Source organism: Empidonax traillii, unplaced genomic scaffold (assembly GCF_003031625.1).
Source record: "Empidonax traillii isolate 1590-97213 ecotype Southwest subspecies unplaced genomic scaffold, ASM303162v1 scaffold56:size2478089, whole genome shotgun sequence".
Taxonomy (NCBI): domain Eukaryota; kingdom Metazoa; phylum Chordata; class Aves; order Passeriformes; family Tyrannidae; genus Empidonax; species Empidonax traillii.
In genome coordinates, this window is record NW_020955249.1 from 263,917 (window position 1) to 281,759 (window position 17,843).

Consider the following 17,843-nt stretch of genomic DNA (forward strand, 5'->3'; position numbering starts at 1 on the left):
CTTGAGGCCAGAAATATCCACTAGCCAGAACACAACATTCTGAAGGGAAGATGGAAAGAAGGTGCAGAAAGCAAATGACCTTCCCCAAGGGTAAACCAGAGACAGTCCAGCATCCTGGCTATAGCATCCATTTTTACACAATCCCAGCAGCACAGAGGTCAGAGACGTTTCCATTTGAAATGAGACTTTCACCATAATAACAGTGAAATCCCTGCTCCAGAATTGTCATTTGGGAGGTGTGGCTTTCAAGTGTGAGCTGGGGATAGCGTGTACATGTAGAGACCACAGTGATATGGAAAGTATTGTCAAGAATGCATTAGGAGAATAGAAACCCCCCAAGAAACATAACAGTGCATTTGGCACATGAGGTGTTTTATAAAAGGCCAAAAATGCCATGCATTTTCTTGGCATTTGAACAAAAAGGTTCCAGGAAGAAGAGAAAAGGCAGACCCATTTCTTTTCTGGGTTCTGGATGTGTAAAGTCATGGAAGATACAGTAGTTGTACTGGTAAATCTGAGACAAGCTGTTAGATTGATAACTGTAACAGAATTTATCAGATCTGGTTGTTCAAAGTTGTGTGTTGCTTGCACATCACTTGTTGCACATTACTTGTCATTTAAATATTTCTGTAAAAAAGCCCAGATCTGTTGGATCATCATCCCTGATGATCCAACAGCTCAAAGGACCACAGGGTAGTACACCCTGCTCCTTGTGGATAAAGCTTCAGAAGGCTTTAATGACGGAATATCCCTCACCTTCTGACTGCTATGATAAAATAGCATTGAGGAAAAGCATATCAGAGGTTGGTCTATTTATGGGAACTGGCCACACAGCCAGGCACGTGTTCATGTAATTTGATAGGTCCTTAAATGAGACTTTTTTCACCCAGCACAAAAAAAAACCCACGTATTAGAGAGTGCCCCATTTGCCTTGAAAGGACCAGTAATTTCATTGCTAGGGGCTGCTGTGGGAAAACCAGTAGGGGAGGTTATTTTATCACTAAGACACCTTGCAGACTGAAGAAGATGCAAGTGAGCCTGAAGCATTTCAAAGGCAGCAGATCATGTTTGCCTGAGGACATCTTGCTACACTGTTTGATAAGGGCAGGCTCATGTAGGTGATGTAATTGCTGGAACTGCCTGCAAGCTCCACTTCTAGGAAGAGTTAGACAAGTTTTTTCTGTGACCAAGAGATCTTTACAACACAGCATAGACGTGAAGGCCTATGCATCATGGCACAGCACAGGTACACAGAATGCTGACTATCACCAAATCTGCCCGTGAATAATAAGAGTACTTCCCGCAATAGAGCAGGCTGCTTTAAAATGCTGTGAAAATACAAAGGTGATTTACAGACTGCAAGAAAGGTCACTAGGTTCCTGAAGTTACCTAGGGTGTAGTAACATGCTTGGTGAAAGGAAAAAGAATAACTTTTTCCCTTTTCTAGTCACTCAGCCATGCAGAATTGCTCCTACAGTAGATACCCATTTTAATCAGAACGTTTCCCTACCCATACCATAGCCCTTCTGCCCCCAGATGAGATGCAGGGACCTGGACTACTGATTCACTCTAGCAGGTGTAAGGCAAGACCAAGACAGAACACTTCCTAAACAAATGTATGTTTATTTCATTAAAAAATAAGAGTTACACTTGTACCAGAGGTTTCTTTGTAGTCAGAATGCCCTTCTCAAACAGGAGTGTGGCTAGAGAAATCTTTTCCTCCAAGGTTTCACATGGAAGGTTACCCACACTGACGTGATTTGGATAGGAAGACAGCAGAAATTCGATACTGTCTATATACTCGGGATCTAGCTCAAGGAACTTGGGTTCTTCTTTGTGATACACTCTTGAGTTTTCTGTTGTGTAATACAGCATCACACCTGCTTCTTCATTACATAATCTAACAATACCGTGGCAGAGGAGGCGTATTTCGGTGTCTTTTGTTATCTCTATATCAACATCGTGAGGGCCTCCATCTTGCCACCGGGCTGGGAAGCCGTAGATACTCCGCGCCTTTTCACTCTGTGTAAGCACAGGGGGCAGACAGTCATGAAGAAACGACTTGCCCATCTGATCCACAGCAGCATCAATGGGTGCATAGTCAACGAGCCTCTTTATCAGGCTCTTAACCTTCTCCATAAAGGCTGTTCGCCGAGCATCAACTGCGTCTGAGTTGGCAACCCCCATGTATCCCAGGTAGTCCATGGGAAGCCCTCGCCGGTACTCCACATCCTCCTCCAGGGCCATCTGCAGGGCAGCTGGGAGGAGCTTCTCCAGAAGGTCTCCCCAGGAATTCCTCTGGTAGGAAGACACAGTGATGTGGAGCGAGTGTGAGTCAGGAAAACAGTCACCCTGGTGGATAAAGCCACGGGGGAAGTACAGCAGGTCCCCGGCCTCAAGCACTGTCTCCAGCACAGGCTCGCCGAGCTCAGCCTGTGTGAGGTTTGCACTGGGCAACTGGGGCAGCACCTCGGCATCCGTCCGGGGCCTGTAGACACGCCAGTGCTTCTTCCCCTCCAGCTGCAGCACAAAGGCCTCGATGTCATCGTAGTGGGGGGCAAAGCCCTGTGTCCCCGGTGGCGTGAGGTATGTGTTGGCCCCCACCATACTGCCAAATTGCTCCTGCAGGATGGAGAGGAAGTGCCAGACGGTGGGGGAGAAAGCCTGTGGGCAGAGGAGCCGCAGGGAGCAGCCGTTCTGGTAGAAGTCCCACACGACGGCAGGCAGGGCCCGGCCGGACGGGTTGTGCGTCTCCCGCACGCCCTCGGCGTAGCTGGTCACGTCCAGGTGGGTGCCGAAGTGCACTTCTCCGCCCCGCAGGGCGGCGTCCAAGTCGGCCGTGGAGAAGAGCCCCGCGTAGTAGCCGGGGTCGCCTCGCCGCACCAGCAGCGGCGCCCGCTCCCAGTGCTGCCGCAGGAACTCGCTCGGCGCCACCGGGGCCAGCAGCCAGCGGAACAGCTCTGCCGCCCGCTGCCGGCTGTCCTCCACCCGCCCCAGCCGCCGCAGCAGCCCCGACACGCCGCCGCCGCCGTCCTCCCCCGCCGCCCGCGGGCCGGCCGGGATGGCCGCGGGGCCGTCCGGCGGCTTCTCTTCAGGCACGGCGACCGCCCCCCCGGGCCGGGGCTCCACGCGGAGCTCCGCCGGCCCGGAGCCGGGAGTCGCCGCCGGCTGCGGCGGGGCCTCCGGCTCCGGGCCGCCGCCTCCCGCTCGGCCGCGCCTCGGCCGGGCCTTGGCCCGCTTGCGGCCCCCGGGCAGAGGCGCCCCGCGGCGGCGCCGCTCCAGCCGCCCGGCCCCCTCCACCCGGCGGTACACGGCGAGCGCCGAGAGCCGCCCCAGCTCCCGCTGCTGCGCCGGCATGGCCGCCTCGACTCCGCCCAGCCCCGCCGCTTCCGCCGGGAGCGCCCCGGGCACGGGGTGTGGCGGGGCTCGGAGCCAGCACGCCTCCCCCGGAAGGGCATCTCCCGGGTGGGCTGGTCGTGCTGTACGGAACGTATCTTGTGTTCTGTCATCACGTCCGCTTAAAATGTGCTGGGCGTATTTGCTTCCCCCCGCTTGCTAAAGGAAAGGAGAGGCGAATCCCCTGGGAACCGATGCAGGTAGATGGATTCCTTGGCTGGGAAGCTTCGCTCCGGACGCATGCTTTAAGCACGTTCATAAAGTTATTTTTCTCCGAAGGCGTAACATAAGGGTAGGCTTTAGGACCGCCTGTAATTACTTTGCAGCTTAATGAGGCGAGATGAGGTAAACCCGATTTCATAAGGCTTTGTTGTGCGAGAAAAAGAAATCCAAGTTGGATGAAGCCAATTCTGAGGTACCATCCCTTCTCCCCTTTTCTTGTGCTTCTAGTGGTGATGACAGGTTTTGATTTTTTTCCCAAATCCACTAACTGCCTAATAAGATGGGCAGACCTTCATTCCCTCTCCATCTCTCTTCTAGGCTTGAAGCTTCATAGAAAGACGTTAGTGGTGCTGTAGGTACCTGGACAGCCTGAGGGCTGCTCTGTGCTTCCAGAGACTGGAGCTTCAGCACAGGAAGCTGTGCTGGAGGGTAGAGGACAGACCAGCAAGATTCTGATTGTGGCAAATGTGACAAACTGTAGGGGTTTGTATTGTCAGACTGTGTTGATGCCCTTCTGATTAAGAACAAGCTTCAGTACAAGAAATTCACACTTCAGTACTTTGGTGAGAAGAATCTGTTAAGGGCTGCAGCAATTCATGGGAATGAATTTTGCATGAGAATTTCATCTCCAGAGGCTGCTGTGAAATTAAAGCATTTAACTGGAGCAATTACTCGTGTGTGCCCAGAAACCCTCTGGTTCACAGGGTGTTATTAACCTCTCATAGATATGAATATCTGCTGCACACAGTATGTTAAACAGCTAACATTCACAAGGCATGTGCAGATCTGCTGTGTGGGCTACTGAGTGTACCAGGCATAGGATGCAAAGCTGAAAAGTGAACTTTCACCTCTAGCCAGGGTTTCAATCCAGACCTACATTTTACCACAATTTTACCACAATTTTACCAGAATTCAGGAGCAGAAATCCTTAGGCCTAATGAGGATAAGTTCAGCTGTTAAGTCTCAAATTTTAGAACAGATACAGATATCTTAAACTTGACTGTTGCTTGAATTACCTTAAACCCAACACAAATCAGCCTCAGATCCCACCACTGAGCTATAAGCAACAAAGACTCTTCTTGTATAAAAGTAGTAACAACTATTTTGATTTTGGAGGTATTTTTCTGACAGAGTTCATCGGGCACAACCTTTGCAGCCAAAGCTGCGGTAAGAGCAACAGCGGAAGACTGTCCTGTAAGTGCCACGATGGTTTTCGTTAAAGGAGACAGATTTTAGGCGTGAGTAGGCAACACTTCAGACTCCCGTTTCACGTCTGGACCGTTTTTGGCTTTGCCAGCAGGTGGCAGAGTCCGATCAGTGCTCTGCGCCCTTGCGATGGGAAACGCGCATGGGAGGGAATACCGTATCTTCCTGTCAAGGGGACTGGCGTGGATGAGGTTTAAATCGAGGGGAGAGCGCGAGCAGCCTGTGCATGCATGTGTAGACTGGAAGAGAAGGGAAGGGCGAATTCTATTTCAATCCATTCTTTGTTTTCCCAAGGTTAAGCCCTGATTACCAGAATAATCTTATCAGCTGAAACCGTTTTAACAGAACTGGGCCCTTAACAAAATCGAGATGCAAGTGCTTTGAAATATGGTAAAGTTAGGCCATTGCATGCTTTAATTGTATGTAAGCATGGCTAAATAGGCTTGGGAGAGGGAAGACTTGAGAAACCTGGGCATCTGGATTATTTTTTGTGTTACTGCGTAATTTATTGGAGTGCAGCTGATCCTTCTCAGAAGCAGCCGGGCACTGTACACGGAGCCTGACCTGAGTTACACCAGAATATCTGTAATGACTGCAGCAAAGCTGTCCTGGATGTTTACCAGTACAGCAGGGGGGGGAGCGGGGGGTGTCACAGTCTTATTCAATGGCTCTGATCTTCATATGGATGTCACTTTCTACTGCTGAGAGACAGTTGATTGACACTGGATTCTTTTGTGATGTATGACAAAGTCTCTGAGTGAAGGACACAGTGGAAAATAATAGTAGTAAAATCTCTATGACATTAAAACGTTTCTTTTGACAATTTAGACTATCTAAGAATAAATGCTTTCAAGAATAAAGAATTTTGCTATTTTTCTGTGTGACACAAGAAAGGGTTTTGACCTAGGACAAAAAGAGAGAGCTTCAGTATCACTTACAGAGTACTCAGATAGTTGTCTGTCTAGGAGTAGCCACAAGGTCTACATGCTCTTTGCATTAATTGTCCGATATTTCAAGGGAGTTTGCTAAAGGAAGAAGTGTCATGTACAGCTCTTTAAATAAACAAAACAAAAGCAGCACAGATCTCTGAATGATTAGGGGGTCCCCTGACCTGCTGCTCACATGACAGAGTAGCATCTGAAGGCTTAATTAAATTTCCTAATTAGAATTTAGCACAAAGTTACTCAGATTTTATGAGCATATAAGCTGCATTGCCAAGAGCCACACATTTTATTTAAGAGGACATATAAATGTGGTGAGTACAACCTATTAAAGAGGCAAAAGTGAATTCAAAAGAAGTAAGTAAATGGCACGTCAAAGAGATGGTAGGGTTCATTTGATATCTTAACCTTATGCCATTCAAATAATGGAAATCTCAAGTTTAAAGTGCAGTTCGGGTAAGGCCTGATCCTGCAGAGCTAAAAGGCAAAATTCTTTGCAATTTTCAGCGCACTGAATGCTCAGGTGTTCACCACCATGCAAACTTCCTCTGTGTTGCCAGCAAACCAGTAATGTAAACCAGTCACTTTTAGAAAGTTAAACCCAGTTAAACCTTTTTCTTATTATTAGTTTGCTGGCAACCTTCCTTTTGCATCTTCCTCATGCCAAAAACAATACCTAGTAAGGAAAAAGAACATTTCAAGCCTTCACTAACAGGTTTTCCTAGCTGACAATCCTTCTCATACAGTCTAGCGACACGCACTGTGTCATCACTGGAAGGACACTGGGCTGGATTGTGAAGCCTGCTCCTTGTTGTGAAAGCTATAAAGTTCATTGCCAGATAACAAGACTGAAAGCTAATTCAGGAACTGTTTCTCAAGAGCTATCCTCTGGCCTCCCTCATCCGAGTGAATGCACTCACTCACTGAAGCATCTCTTGGCAGAGACTTTGGCCTCTCTCCAGCTGTTTCTCTCTTCTCGGGGATTTTCTTATTCAGTCACCAATTGTGGTCTTTAAGCCTGGTTATCTTGTACACAGATCCCCACTGAGAAAAGAAGCCTTCCCACAACGGAACAGCCAAATTAAAACACATTTATAAAAATAATAATTAGAAGGTCCAGTCCTCCCTGTGAAATTATCTTTTTGGAGGGATTTGGAAGCACAGATATTTTCTTTAGTACCGTGTGACACAAAAATAATAAAAAAAAATAGCTAAATTTATCTGATGTATTTAAGTAGCAGCGTTGACTGAGTTTACTTACCCCCTTGACAGGGCATGTGTCCTTCAAAATAATTTTATGAGGGTTTTTGTGTTCCAAATAGATGCCATCTAGCATTTGGTAGCATTGTGCAGATACCACCTGCAGGGACTAAATTCAAAGCTGCAGACTCCAGTGCTCCAGCAGAAGGAGAGAAGCAATGGCCATGAGGGGAAAATCCCCATCCTAAAATGCAAGCAGAGAGAACCTGAATGAAATATTTGCCCAGTGGGATTAATCACATCTAGAGAACCTAGAAGGTATAGTCAAACTCCTCCAGCACAAATCACATATCTTGTGCTAGAGAATTCTTTCAAAATGCAGTGTGGCTCTTGCTGAGCTGTTTGGCTGATGCTTTTCCATGGAAGACAGATTTTAAAGGATTGTTGCTATTCATATCCTTTCTGTATTAATGATTGCAACTGCATAGCTTTGCTCATTAAATATATTTATGCCCACTATCTCAAGGTTAACATATAGCCATGTTAACATAGGGCAGCATCATTCAACATTTGCTTCTTTTGTAAGTTTCTCCTTTTCAGAGGCCTTGCAAAAAGCCTTTACCTTTTATTTCCTATACTGAAGTTTTTCTGAAGTACTTTTGAAATTGCTTGCTCACCTCTGACGCAGCACTACCAAGATGAAAATATTATGGAAACAGGATGTCTTGATTTAGCAACCATATTGTTCAGATCTGCTCAGAGCATGACAGGAGAAAGCCCTGTCAGTAGTACTTGCTTATTTGCTTCCCATAGCAGATTTATGAGGCTACTAGACACTATGGCACCTTACAGAAGTGTTTGTGAACATTTTCCATGCTCATCCACATACACAAGCTCACAGTGTTTTACATATAGTGCCAAAAAGATGGAATTCCTCTTGGTGAGCACAGTTATAGCAGTATAAAAATGCTTATGGTGTAGTATTTATGCTGGTATGGCTTGTTCCCAGAAGGGATAATAGTATGGTGTGATTAAAGAAGGGAGATTTAATCACTGACATTGTTTTAGATAACCAATAGGGAAGAACGATGTTAAGCCTCTGGGTATCTGCAGTGAGGATAAGGAGTTTGCATTGTTATGGACGCATGTGTAATATCTTCTCAGGTCCTTAGGGGATAGTGTACTATCCTGCTGTCCCAGGAAGGATCTCGGCTAGAAAGGCACAGCTGACAGGAGTCAGTGGGCATCACAGGATCAGTCAAGGCCCATGGAGCCCTGTTCCCTATCTTAAAGAAAAGGTGAAAAGGGGGAAAATTGAGTTTGGTTTCCTGCTAATGCTATGAGGTTTCTCCCAATTCTTTGTTATCCATAAGGATTAAAGCACTTGAAGCATTGCCTCCAGTATCAGACCTCAGAGAATTAATTTCGCCCTCCTCACATGGAAACTCTGTGGGAAGACTAACTACACAGAACGTGAATGTGCAGTTTGTTATGCTGCATGCTTGTCCAGCTAGGTGACCTCTATGGTCATCTTCCTTTCCTTTCCCACCACAGCCTCCTTTCCCTTCGGTCACCAGTGACCACATGGGGAGGTCAAGCTATCAGCTGAACAGAGAAGCAGTAACGGCAACAAATAATTTAGCTATATAATAAATATTTATAAAAGCTCTCTATATAGCTGAAGCATACATTAGAATTTTATTTACAATAGCATGTCCTGGCCTTTTCCTGGCCAGCCCTCAAATACTTTTCATTTGGAAACAGAGCTTCTTGATAATATGGGAATTGTTCATCAGAAATTAAGATTTAAGGCACATGTTTTATAAAAAATTCTGTCAGAAATCCAGAGACTGCGAATAAGATGCAGAGTTACACTGAATGCAGTATTTTAAGAGCTATGTCAGGTCAGGAAAGTTTTCATAAAATCAAAAGAAGACTTAGGACTGGTAGAAATGTCTTATCCGTCTAGTCATTTTAGAACATTTGGCTCAAACACAGCTCTGTTGTACTGCTGGCTGAGAGCAACAGTCTGAAAGTAATTGAGAAGCAACTGAGACAGGGAAGGCAGCTCTCTGCCTTGGTTTTGCTTTTCAAGCAAAGGGATATGTGCAAAATGTTATAAGAAATAAACCCCGTATCTTCTCAGTTTACTTTTTGAAGGAGGGATGATTTGGGGGTCAGAGCATCAGTCTGAAACTCAGAGTCAGCGTCATGCTCACACTTCTGCCTGAGAACCTCCTATGTGAACTTGGTAAATGATTTTTGCACACAAATTCTGAAATTCCCAGTGATTTCAGTTGCCTTAATTTCTGGATGTTTGCCAGTCAACATTAAGTCCCATGTTCTTTGTTGCTCTGTTTCTCTGCTTGATTCAGAGACAAAGAGGAATAAGGGGGATAGTCCATGCAGGGAGAAGATAATGCAGAGAAACCTCATGTAATCTTTACATTTCAATCTCCTGATTTTTTTTATCAACTGAGTGCTTCTGGAACTGTTCTGGCTTGCATCTTGGATGAAGTAGCGGCTTAAAAGTCTAGTGAGAGGAGACAGCTGTTAGAAATATGCATTCTGGATAATGCATTCAGGCCGAGCCCCGTATGCACAGTCAGATGGGTGCTCCTCCCGGAGGATTCCCCTGAGTAACTTCCCTTTGAAGCGCAGCCTCCCTGCGGAATTCAGCACCTGGTGCTAACTCCACTTCGAAAAATGGAGGCATGCTTGTGTTTCTTGGGCCGAAGGAAGGATAAAACGGGGAACATTTTGGTTCTCATAAAGTCGCAATCGTGGAGCTTAATGCAGAAAGGAGCCTGCCCGCGTTTTTCCTGCCAGCCCAGCCTCTGGCTGATGGGGAACATTACGTGCTCGGTTTCTGGAGCGCCGGCATTAGCAGCAAGCACGTCTCACTGCAGCCGCCGGGGCAGGAGTCAGTCATCGTATGTGGTTTATCGGGGGGAAACCAGGGTGGCACTGGGCCTGCGGGAGCCATCCTCCTCCTGGTGCCCCCACTGCCGCAGCTGGCGGGGGGCCGAGCACCAAGGCAGGCCGAAGGGCCGGCGGGCGGTGGCAGGCGCATCCCTCCGTGCCACTGCCCCGGGACGCGGCCGGGGCGGCCCCAGACAAGCCCTACCCTGACCCCGCACGGAGGCCTCGCCGCCTTCCCGCTCAGCCCCGAGTGGGGGGGCGGGCCCAGCCCCGCACTGGCACCTCGGACAGCCAATCCCGACTCGCTGCTCCCACCGCCTAAGCCAATTGCGGCCGGCAGCGGGTGAGTGGGGGCGCCAGAGCCCCGGCGTGAATAAAACACCCGGGGCCCGTGGGCGGGGCCGGGCGGGGCCGAGGCTTTGACGGACGGCTCCTCCTTCCAATCCGAAGCTAGATCGTGAGGCGCGCGGCCAATGGGCGGCCGGGGTGGGCGTGGCAGGCAACGGGGGCGGGCACTGCGGCCGAGGGGGCGGGGGCGGAGCGGCGGCGGCGGTGGCGGCGCTGCTCGGTGGAGACGGGCGGCGGAGGAGGCGCCGGAGGGAGGTGGCTGCGGGGGGCAGGTGAGCGCGGCTGGGCCGCGGCGTGGGCAAGGGCCTTCGCCTCGGCGGGCGGGGGCCGCTGCCGCGGGCAGGCGGGCGGGCGTGGCGGGGCCGTGCGAACCCCGCGGGGCGCGGGTGGGTCCGGCGGCGGGGGGGCGCGCCGGAGGCGGGGGAAGCCTGAGGGGCCGGCGTGGGGGGGGAAGCGGGGGTGCCCCGCGAAAGTGCGTGTGGGGCCGGGGGCAATACGGGTGCGACCTCCAGTCCCCGCCCCGGGGGGGTCGACGGGGTGGGGCGCGATCCCCGGGGTGCGGCGGGGCGGGGGCCTGGCGCAGGTGGAGCCCGCGGGGGGCGGCCGCGGCACCGAAGGGCCCTGCGGGTAGCACCGAGCCGCCGGCCCGGGAGAGCGACCACCGCGGCACCGCCGCTTCCCGGGGCTCTCCCGGGGCTGCCCGTGCCTGCGGTCTCTCCTAGGCCTTGAATCCCGGCCAGGTTTCCGTCAGAGGGTCCCTCCGGCGCGGCCGCTCCCTGGCGCTTTGTATCGCCTGCCACCCCTGCGCGGCCGCGGGAGCGAGCGGGGGCTCCGGGGAGCTGGGGCTTCCCCGAAATCCTCCTCCTCGTTTCAGCCGGGGCAGGGGCGCTGTGAAGTTCGGGAGGCGTCGGGACGAGGCTCCGAGGCGATGGCGCTGAGGACCCAGCCTGGCAGCGGGAGTTGTAGGGGAAGGGGCCCCCGCGAGCAGCGGGACTCGCTCGTCTCCTTCCCCCCGGTTCGCGGCTTGGCCGGTGCCGCTGTGCGTGTGCGGCAGCCCGCCAGGCTGCACAAAGGAACAGCCGGCCGGGTTCGGCCCGTCCTGCGGGCGCGGGAGGGATGGATGAGCAACAGCCTGCGAAGCGGGGGCTGCGGCGGGGCCGGGAGCATCGCCCGCCCGGTACTCGGGGGTCACGAAGGGTTACAACGCAGCTCCTGTTCGGAATGCGCTTAACTCCTTTTGTTGCGCTCACGGAGATGAACAGTCTTCAAGAATGAAATAATGCATCCCTCAGAGGAGAGTTAATGCCTTGCAGCAGCTCTGGTCTACAACTCCTTCGGTCCAGTAGATTTATGTAACCTACTCGTTAATGGTTTATGGAACGATAAGGGAGCTTTTTCTGTGTGCTGCTCTGTTTTCAGTGTTGTCGTCGTCAATATTTTGCAATTTATTTGTCCGGAGCAGGGGATGCTTGTAACTGTCAACAATGTCTGTTTGTACTGTTTAAGGGGTTTTTATTTTGTTTCACTTTGCATTCCTGTTGTTTTGTATTTTTGATCATTCCGCCTCTTCAGATAGGCTACTGAATGAGGAGAGTGTGTAAAATGGAAGGCACAGTCATTAGGTTTGGCTACAGTATTACTCTAGGTATGGCTTGTAGCAAAAAGTGTAAATATTTAAATGAATTTCTGACTCAGTTCTATTTGACTTATTGATCTGTGGTTACTTCTGAAATGGTCTTTATGATTATGCAGAAGTTCGTAGTTACCATAGAGAAACAATATTGTTTTTTTGTTCATCAGCGTGTGTTTTCCATTTCTTCATCTCTTGGCAATTCTCTGTGGAAATGCTGTTTTTTTCCCTTAGCAAGTCTTACGGAGAAATAACATGAACGAAGTCCAAAAAAATTAATATGGAGATGTGTTCATCCTTGCCTGTGATTCTAAGACTTTCGGTAGCCTGAGTTATCCTACAGTAAACTCTTTTTAATCTGTAATTGAATAAGGTGTTGGTTTTAAGCCTCAGTGAAAATTCAGATTTACAGAACTCTAAGCATAACACATCAAAGGTTCGTTTTTCCTAAAGTATACATGTGAAATGCATTTCAGATCAGACATTTAAATCCTTATTAGCAGAAAATTTATTTTTCATCCTGGGAAATACTTTCCTGCATTTATTACTTATCTTAAATATGTGGAAACTGAAGGTGCATGTAAACTAGACAGAGTAAACAAGTTTGTTTATCTTCTCAGCCTTGTGTTGTGAAACCCTCTGATTTTGTATTAGGAGCTGACAGCATTATGCATTTAGGAAGAACATAACCCAAACCAACAAGCCACGCTGGACTCTTAAAACTTGCAACACTTCTGACTCTTATATTTTGTAGTTTGATGTAGCTGCTTGGTGTCAGAGTGATTTGTAAGTAGTTTTCTTTCTTACCAAAAAGAACGTGGTGGGATAAAAGCTTTCTGAAATGATAGTGAAAATCCTTGTGAAAGTGCTTGCCTCCCCAGGAACAGGGGCTATTGGGATAACATATTGTAGTAGATTTTTTATAGTATGTTTGTGAGAAATTGTTACAGCACCCTACAGAATCCTTGAATTCTGCCTGGTAGCTGGTTTTATTCCACAGTAATATTGATGGAGCTACATAACAATGGGAAAAAATTAAATTGCCCTAATGCTATAGAAATTAAATTTTCTACACTCTAGAAAAGATGTTTTGCAGAATCTATCAGGTAAGAGATTCTCATGACAGCCTAAGATGGTGTAATTGATGACTTAGGGGTTCTGTTCTTCTTATTGCACTCATCTTACACATTCTGCTGACCTTGCTCATTTTTTTTAGGGGGAGGTCAAAGTTTATTTGTATTTTTATTAGTTTTGCCAGTTATCAAGCAAGCTTGGTTTAAGCTAATGTGAAATCATGCCCTTAGTCTTGGTTTTGGAGTTTATTTTGATCAGTGAAAACATCTTAAAGCTACAGATTATTTGTTCAGTCTCAATTGAGATCTCAATTTTAATAAGTGATGTTGGAGTGTATTGCCTTTCTTTTTTTTGCAGAATACTAAGCGTAAATTCAATCAAGCTAAGACTTAACACGTCCTCTACAGTCATTTTATTGCATTACCACCAGAGCAGCTTTGATTTTTCTGCCAGTGCTCTTACCAAAAGGATCTGTTTTCCCCATGTTAATCTTTCTTTGCTGATCCAGCTGAAAATGGTCGTACAAAAAAAATGTTAAGCTTCAGTTGGATCAACTGCCTGAACTGACTTCATGGCTATACAAATGTTATTGCTTGCATAGGAGGAGGAGGCTGTGACTGCTCTTTTCTGAAGCAGCTCTATTTTAGTTTTGCCTAAGCTTGCAAAAAACTTGGCAGCTTAAACTGGAGCTGTGGTGGTCCTCTCTCCTTCTTGACTGTGCATCTTCCCCTGTTGGCAAGGAAGCCTTTGTGGCTGTGAGTTAAGCAAAGTCGGGGAGTTAATCAGGCTGGTAATTAATTGCTTTTTTGTTTTGTTGAATTTTGGCTGGATCATGTTTCTTAACTGGCTGATCATCCAGGTCAGGGAGTGGGAATGGGACTTCCTGTTGAAATGAATGAGACGGGGGGTTGGAGATGGGGCCATAGGAGCTCTGATTTAAATTTCTTTGAGCTTTTCTGGAACTGTACCTTTCCATCAACCTTTGCATGACTTGAGCTAACAAAGGCCTATAGCAAACTGGTTTAAGCTGGCTTGGGTGATAAAATAACAAATAAAGTGAAAAGTGTTCTTCCATTTTTCTCAGCTGGCATGTTGATGTGGGTAGTAACAGTAACGAGTGGAGGATGTGGAGCTAGGGATGGGCTAAGCACGGTAACCTCAGACTGGCACAGATGTGTCTGGAAGAGGATGTGTTCTCATCTGAAGTGTGGGATCCATCAAATATTCGTTTTCAATTGGCGTTCTTTATGGTGTATTGTTGAAGCAGATGTTGCATCAGAAAGAAGAAAATTTTCTTAACAAGCAAGATTCAGAGGACTGTTCCACTGTGCAGGAGGCGGCGTTTGGTTTTTTTTTTACTCCTTTTTAATTTTTTTTTTTTTTCATTTTTATTGACCAAGACTCACAACTGACAGACATCAATTTAAAAGCAGAAATGACATCAGGTCATATATAGCTGGAGTTAGGCATTCATCCAGAACCCTTTGAATTGTGTTGTTAGGATATAGCTCTGAAAACTCGAATTGCTTTGTTCAGCACTTGTCTTACAAAGTAATTATTTGTGGAGTCCTGGTGTTCTGTAGTTACCAGATGTGATGGCTTGAAGATGTTTCTGGATACTAATTTATAGAACTTCTCTTTCTGTAGACTTGTGACAAAGTGTCACAAGGACAGATGATTTGTGTGTGAGAAATAGGTTGAAAGGAATATGTATGCCAAAATGTAAAGGTGCTCTTGAGGAAAATGTGAAGCCATTAATTTCGGAGTCTAGGGATCTCAAACAAGTCCTTGGCTTCTTTGAGTGCTGCATCTGTAGGATTTTTGAGATTTTGCTGGTTGGTTTTGATGCTGAAACCAGAACCAAAGTTGTTAGCCTTCTAAGTGAAAGAGTGGTTTCAAACACATTGTATTAAGACTTGGACCAAACTGGAATCTTTTTCTGATTACCTTTCCTTTTCTGGGAAACAACAAACTTGAACTTCCTGATGAATTGGATTGTAAGCAGTACTCTGTAATCTTTGTACCCAGAGAGTTTATTAATCAGAACTGCTTTCTGTAGGTATGCACTTGGTCATTGGCCTGGGCTTCTTCCCAGGCCACCAGTCTATGAGCTGCAAGTATTACTGGGGTTATTAAGAAAAACCATGCACTTGGCCAGAAACCACTCTTACTCCCTGCTAACTTTGTTCTTAATTTGTACGTGACCACTCTTAATCAGTTTATTTTTCTAGGGAAAAAACTCCAAACTTTAGGAGTCTCTCTTTCCTTCTACATGTAATGTTGTTTAAACTTCATTAATGCAGTTCAGGCCTGTGCTGAGGGTCCACTCCCAGCAGTGAACTGATTTTAGACTGTTAAAGAAGCTTATTTCTGTAATCCAGCACGACTAGAGACACCTTGGCTTTTCCAAGGCTGTGCAGTTTGCTGATGGGCACCACTGAGCTTATAAAAAGTGCCAAACTCTCCTAGTACTCAGTTTACCTTGCAGTGCTGAGTGGCTGGTAGATGTTCAGGTCTTTACTTAGCTGGTATCTTTGTGTGTTGACTTAAGATTTTGAGTGAGGATAGTCTTTTTTCAAAGGCAATTATTCATCAACTGCTGAAGTAAAAATTTGTGGAGACATGGGAGGGAATTTGTTCCCCATATGGAAGAATGATATAAATAGAACCTTGGGTCACAATTGATATAGGCTGGGTCTAACTTTTGTTTAGTAACTAATGTTAAAAGTGTTGGATTTCTATTTTTTCACAGTATGAGGGAAAAGCAGTTATGTTCCTGTCTTCTAAATGTGTTTAACAGTAAATTTCTAATTTTTTTCTTGAATTTTTTTTTCCTTTGGAACTCTGTAGCACTAGACCAGCTTGTGTGAAGCAAATAGCTGAATACCATAGTCCCATGAAGTTTAATTGCTGACTTGATTTTCCCCCCCCTTCTAATATTTGTTTCTTACTCAAAGTAATAACCTAAATTCTGTGGGAAGAAACCCCAGTGTGTTCTTTTTCTTACAAAAAGACAGTTGATACTCATTTGATTTGTACAGGTTGCTGTAACTGCAGGGCTACAGAGCTGTATAGGCTGTGCTCTGGGGGTTGTGGCTTCCCTTGTCTTGGCAGTGGGACAGATGAATTTTCCAGTCTTTTCCCCTGCTTTACTAATATGCCTTTGTAAAACATATACTTCTTTTTTTTTTAATAAAGACTGAGTGTTTTATTGTCAAAGTCTGCTTAATGTGATCTTTCTGATGACTATTTTTCATTGACAAGAATGAGATGTGATATTGTTTCCAAAAAGCCTGCGAGGCTTAATCTCGTGTAGGAAGCCTGAGAAAGAATTTACCCATCATTGACCATTAGGGTGGTGCTGGTCAAGGCTTAGTGCTTTGTGCTGGGCTGAAGTTCCTGTGTGGGTTCTTTCTTGTAGTTCTGATCAATGCAGAGTCTGCATTTATGTGGAGTCATCGCATTTCAGGTGAAATGTCTGTCACCTGTGTGTTGAATTCCCTCACCCAGTCTGAAAATGCCAGATATGGGAATTGTCTCATTTAAGGTCTTATATAGACCAGACTTTATAGGATTCAATGGTTGTGGTGTTGGTTTTGCTTTTTGTATTTTAGCAGGTATTTACTAATAAACTGCATTATTGGGGTTTCTTTCCTTCCCCTACTCCCCTAGTTGAATTATCAGTAGTCTAGTTAATGGTTAGGTCTAACTGTGTACTCTCATATTAACAGGCCTTGAATATTATTTTTAATTTTAATTTTAAGCTTAATATTAATGTTCACTTTTGTTTGTATCTATACACTTTGGTGTTTCTGTATAGGTTACGGTGTCTGTCTGAAGAGCGTCTCATGTAATGTGCTCTCTCTTAAATTAGAGTTACGCAGGGTGGCTTTAGAATAGTGTAATGACATTTCTATGCATATTTGTTTACACATGAGGATTGCTTTTTTTGAAAATAACATGAACTTGTTTTTTAGAGGCAGTTTGTTAGTTCAAAGCACCTCTCTACTGTGCAGTGTGTGGATTTTCCTGTGTCCAGAAAGCAGCCTATAAAAAGCCACTCAGTGTTTGAGCAGTCGGGCAGGCCTGTGTATTTCTCTTAGCTTGGTAGCAGAAAGCCAGCCTCATGCAAGGAGTGAAGGACTGTGATTCACTTGGCCTGAATCTTTTTGCTAGGATATTTTCTGAAAGTGTCTGTAAAATAGTTGTTTTTATAACAACCTTTTTATAGCTGATTTTATATAGGATATAAGCTATGTGTTGGATTTACTGTATACATCTGGAAAATAGAAGAGAGTCACCGAATGCTTTGTCAAACTCTCTGGGTATGTTTTGAATAGATGCATCTTGCTAATATTCAGTATGGATCATTTATCATTTCATTTAGATGTCTGTAATAGTGTTATGTGGCTTTTATTTTTTCATCAGGTTTTATGTGGGCAAATTCTGACTCACTAGATTAGATGGCCTAGAGACTCCACCAGTCTGTAATGAATGGTATGGTAACTAAATTAAGTAATTTCTCTGCTCCCCTGGGAGTGGCACAGTGGTACATCGAAGATAATTTTTAGGTTTTCTCTAAGCCTTTTACCAACCTGAATACTTTGTGTTTTGGATTTTCATAAGGAGTAGTCACAGTCTGAGAGTGTTATTCTCCAAGTAAGGTCGCTGTTATTTTTTCTTCAATATTGCAATAGAAATTTTAGTAATTGTTCAAGGGCATTAAATGAAAGCTTGTAAGATGAGCTTCGCACAAACTCGAATAACCGAAATATATAAATATTTCTTTGCTGTCTGGCAGGGTAGGGTACACCCCTTTAAAGAGGTATGTGCTTAGTACTACCTGAAAGTTTTCCTCATTCTTAGAAGTACGGGATTTTTGTCTCAGAAATGACCTTTATTGA

The 17,843-nt window shown here is 46.1% G+C and overlaps 2 protein-coding genes across 3 annotated transcripts in view; one reads left to right on the plus strand and one right to left on the minus strand.

Annotated features, from left to right (window-relative positions):
- Positions 1-1,603: 1,603 nt before the first annotated feature.
- RIOX1 (ribosomal oxygenase 1) lies at positions 1,604-3,357 on the minus strand. The gene has a single exon (XM_027879726.1). The coding sequence runs from the start codon at positions 3,355-3,357 to the stop codon at positions 1,645-1,647; it is 1,713 nt and encodes a 570-aa protein (XP_027735527.1). The 3' UTR covers positions 1,604-1,644.
- Positions 3,358-10,413: 7,056 nt separating this feature from the next.
- The window catches only part of NUMB (NUMB endocytic adaptor protein), a 91,847-nt gene continuing 84,417 nt past the window's right edge, over positions 10,414-17,843 (plus strand). The window contains exon 1 of one of the 2 annotated variants that reach the window (XM_027879611.1): positions 10,414-10,507. The gene's annotated coding sequence lies outside the window, so the exon portion shown is untranslated. The remainder of the gene's footprint in view (positions 10,508-17,843) is intronic. The other variant, XM_027879610.1, reaches the window with a different exon arrangement.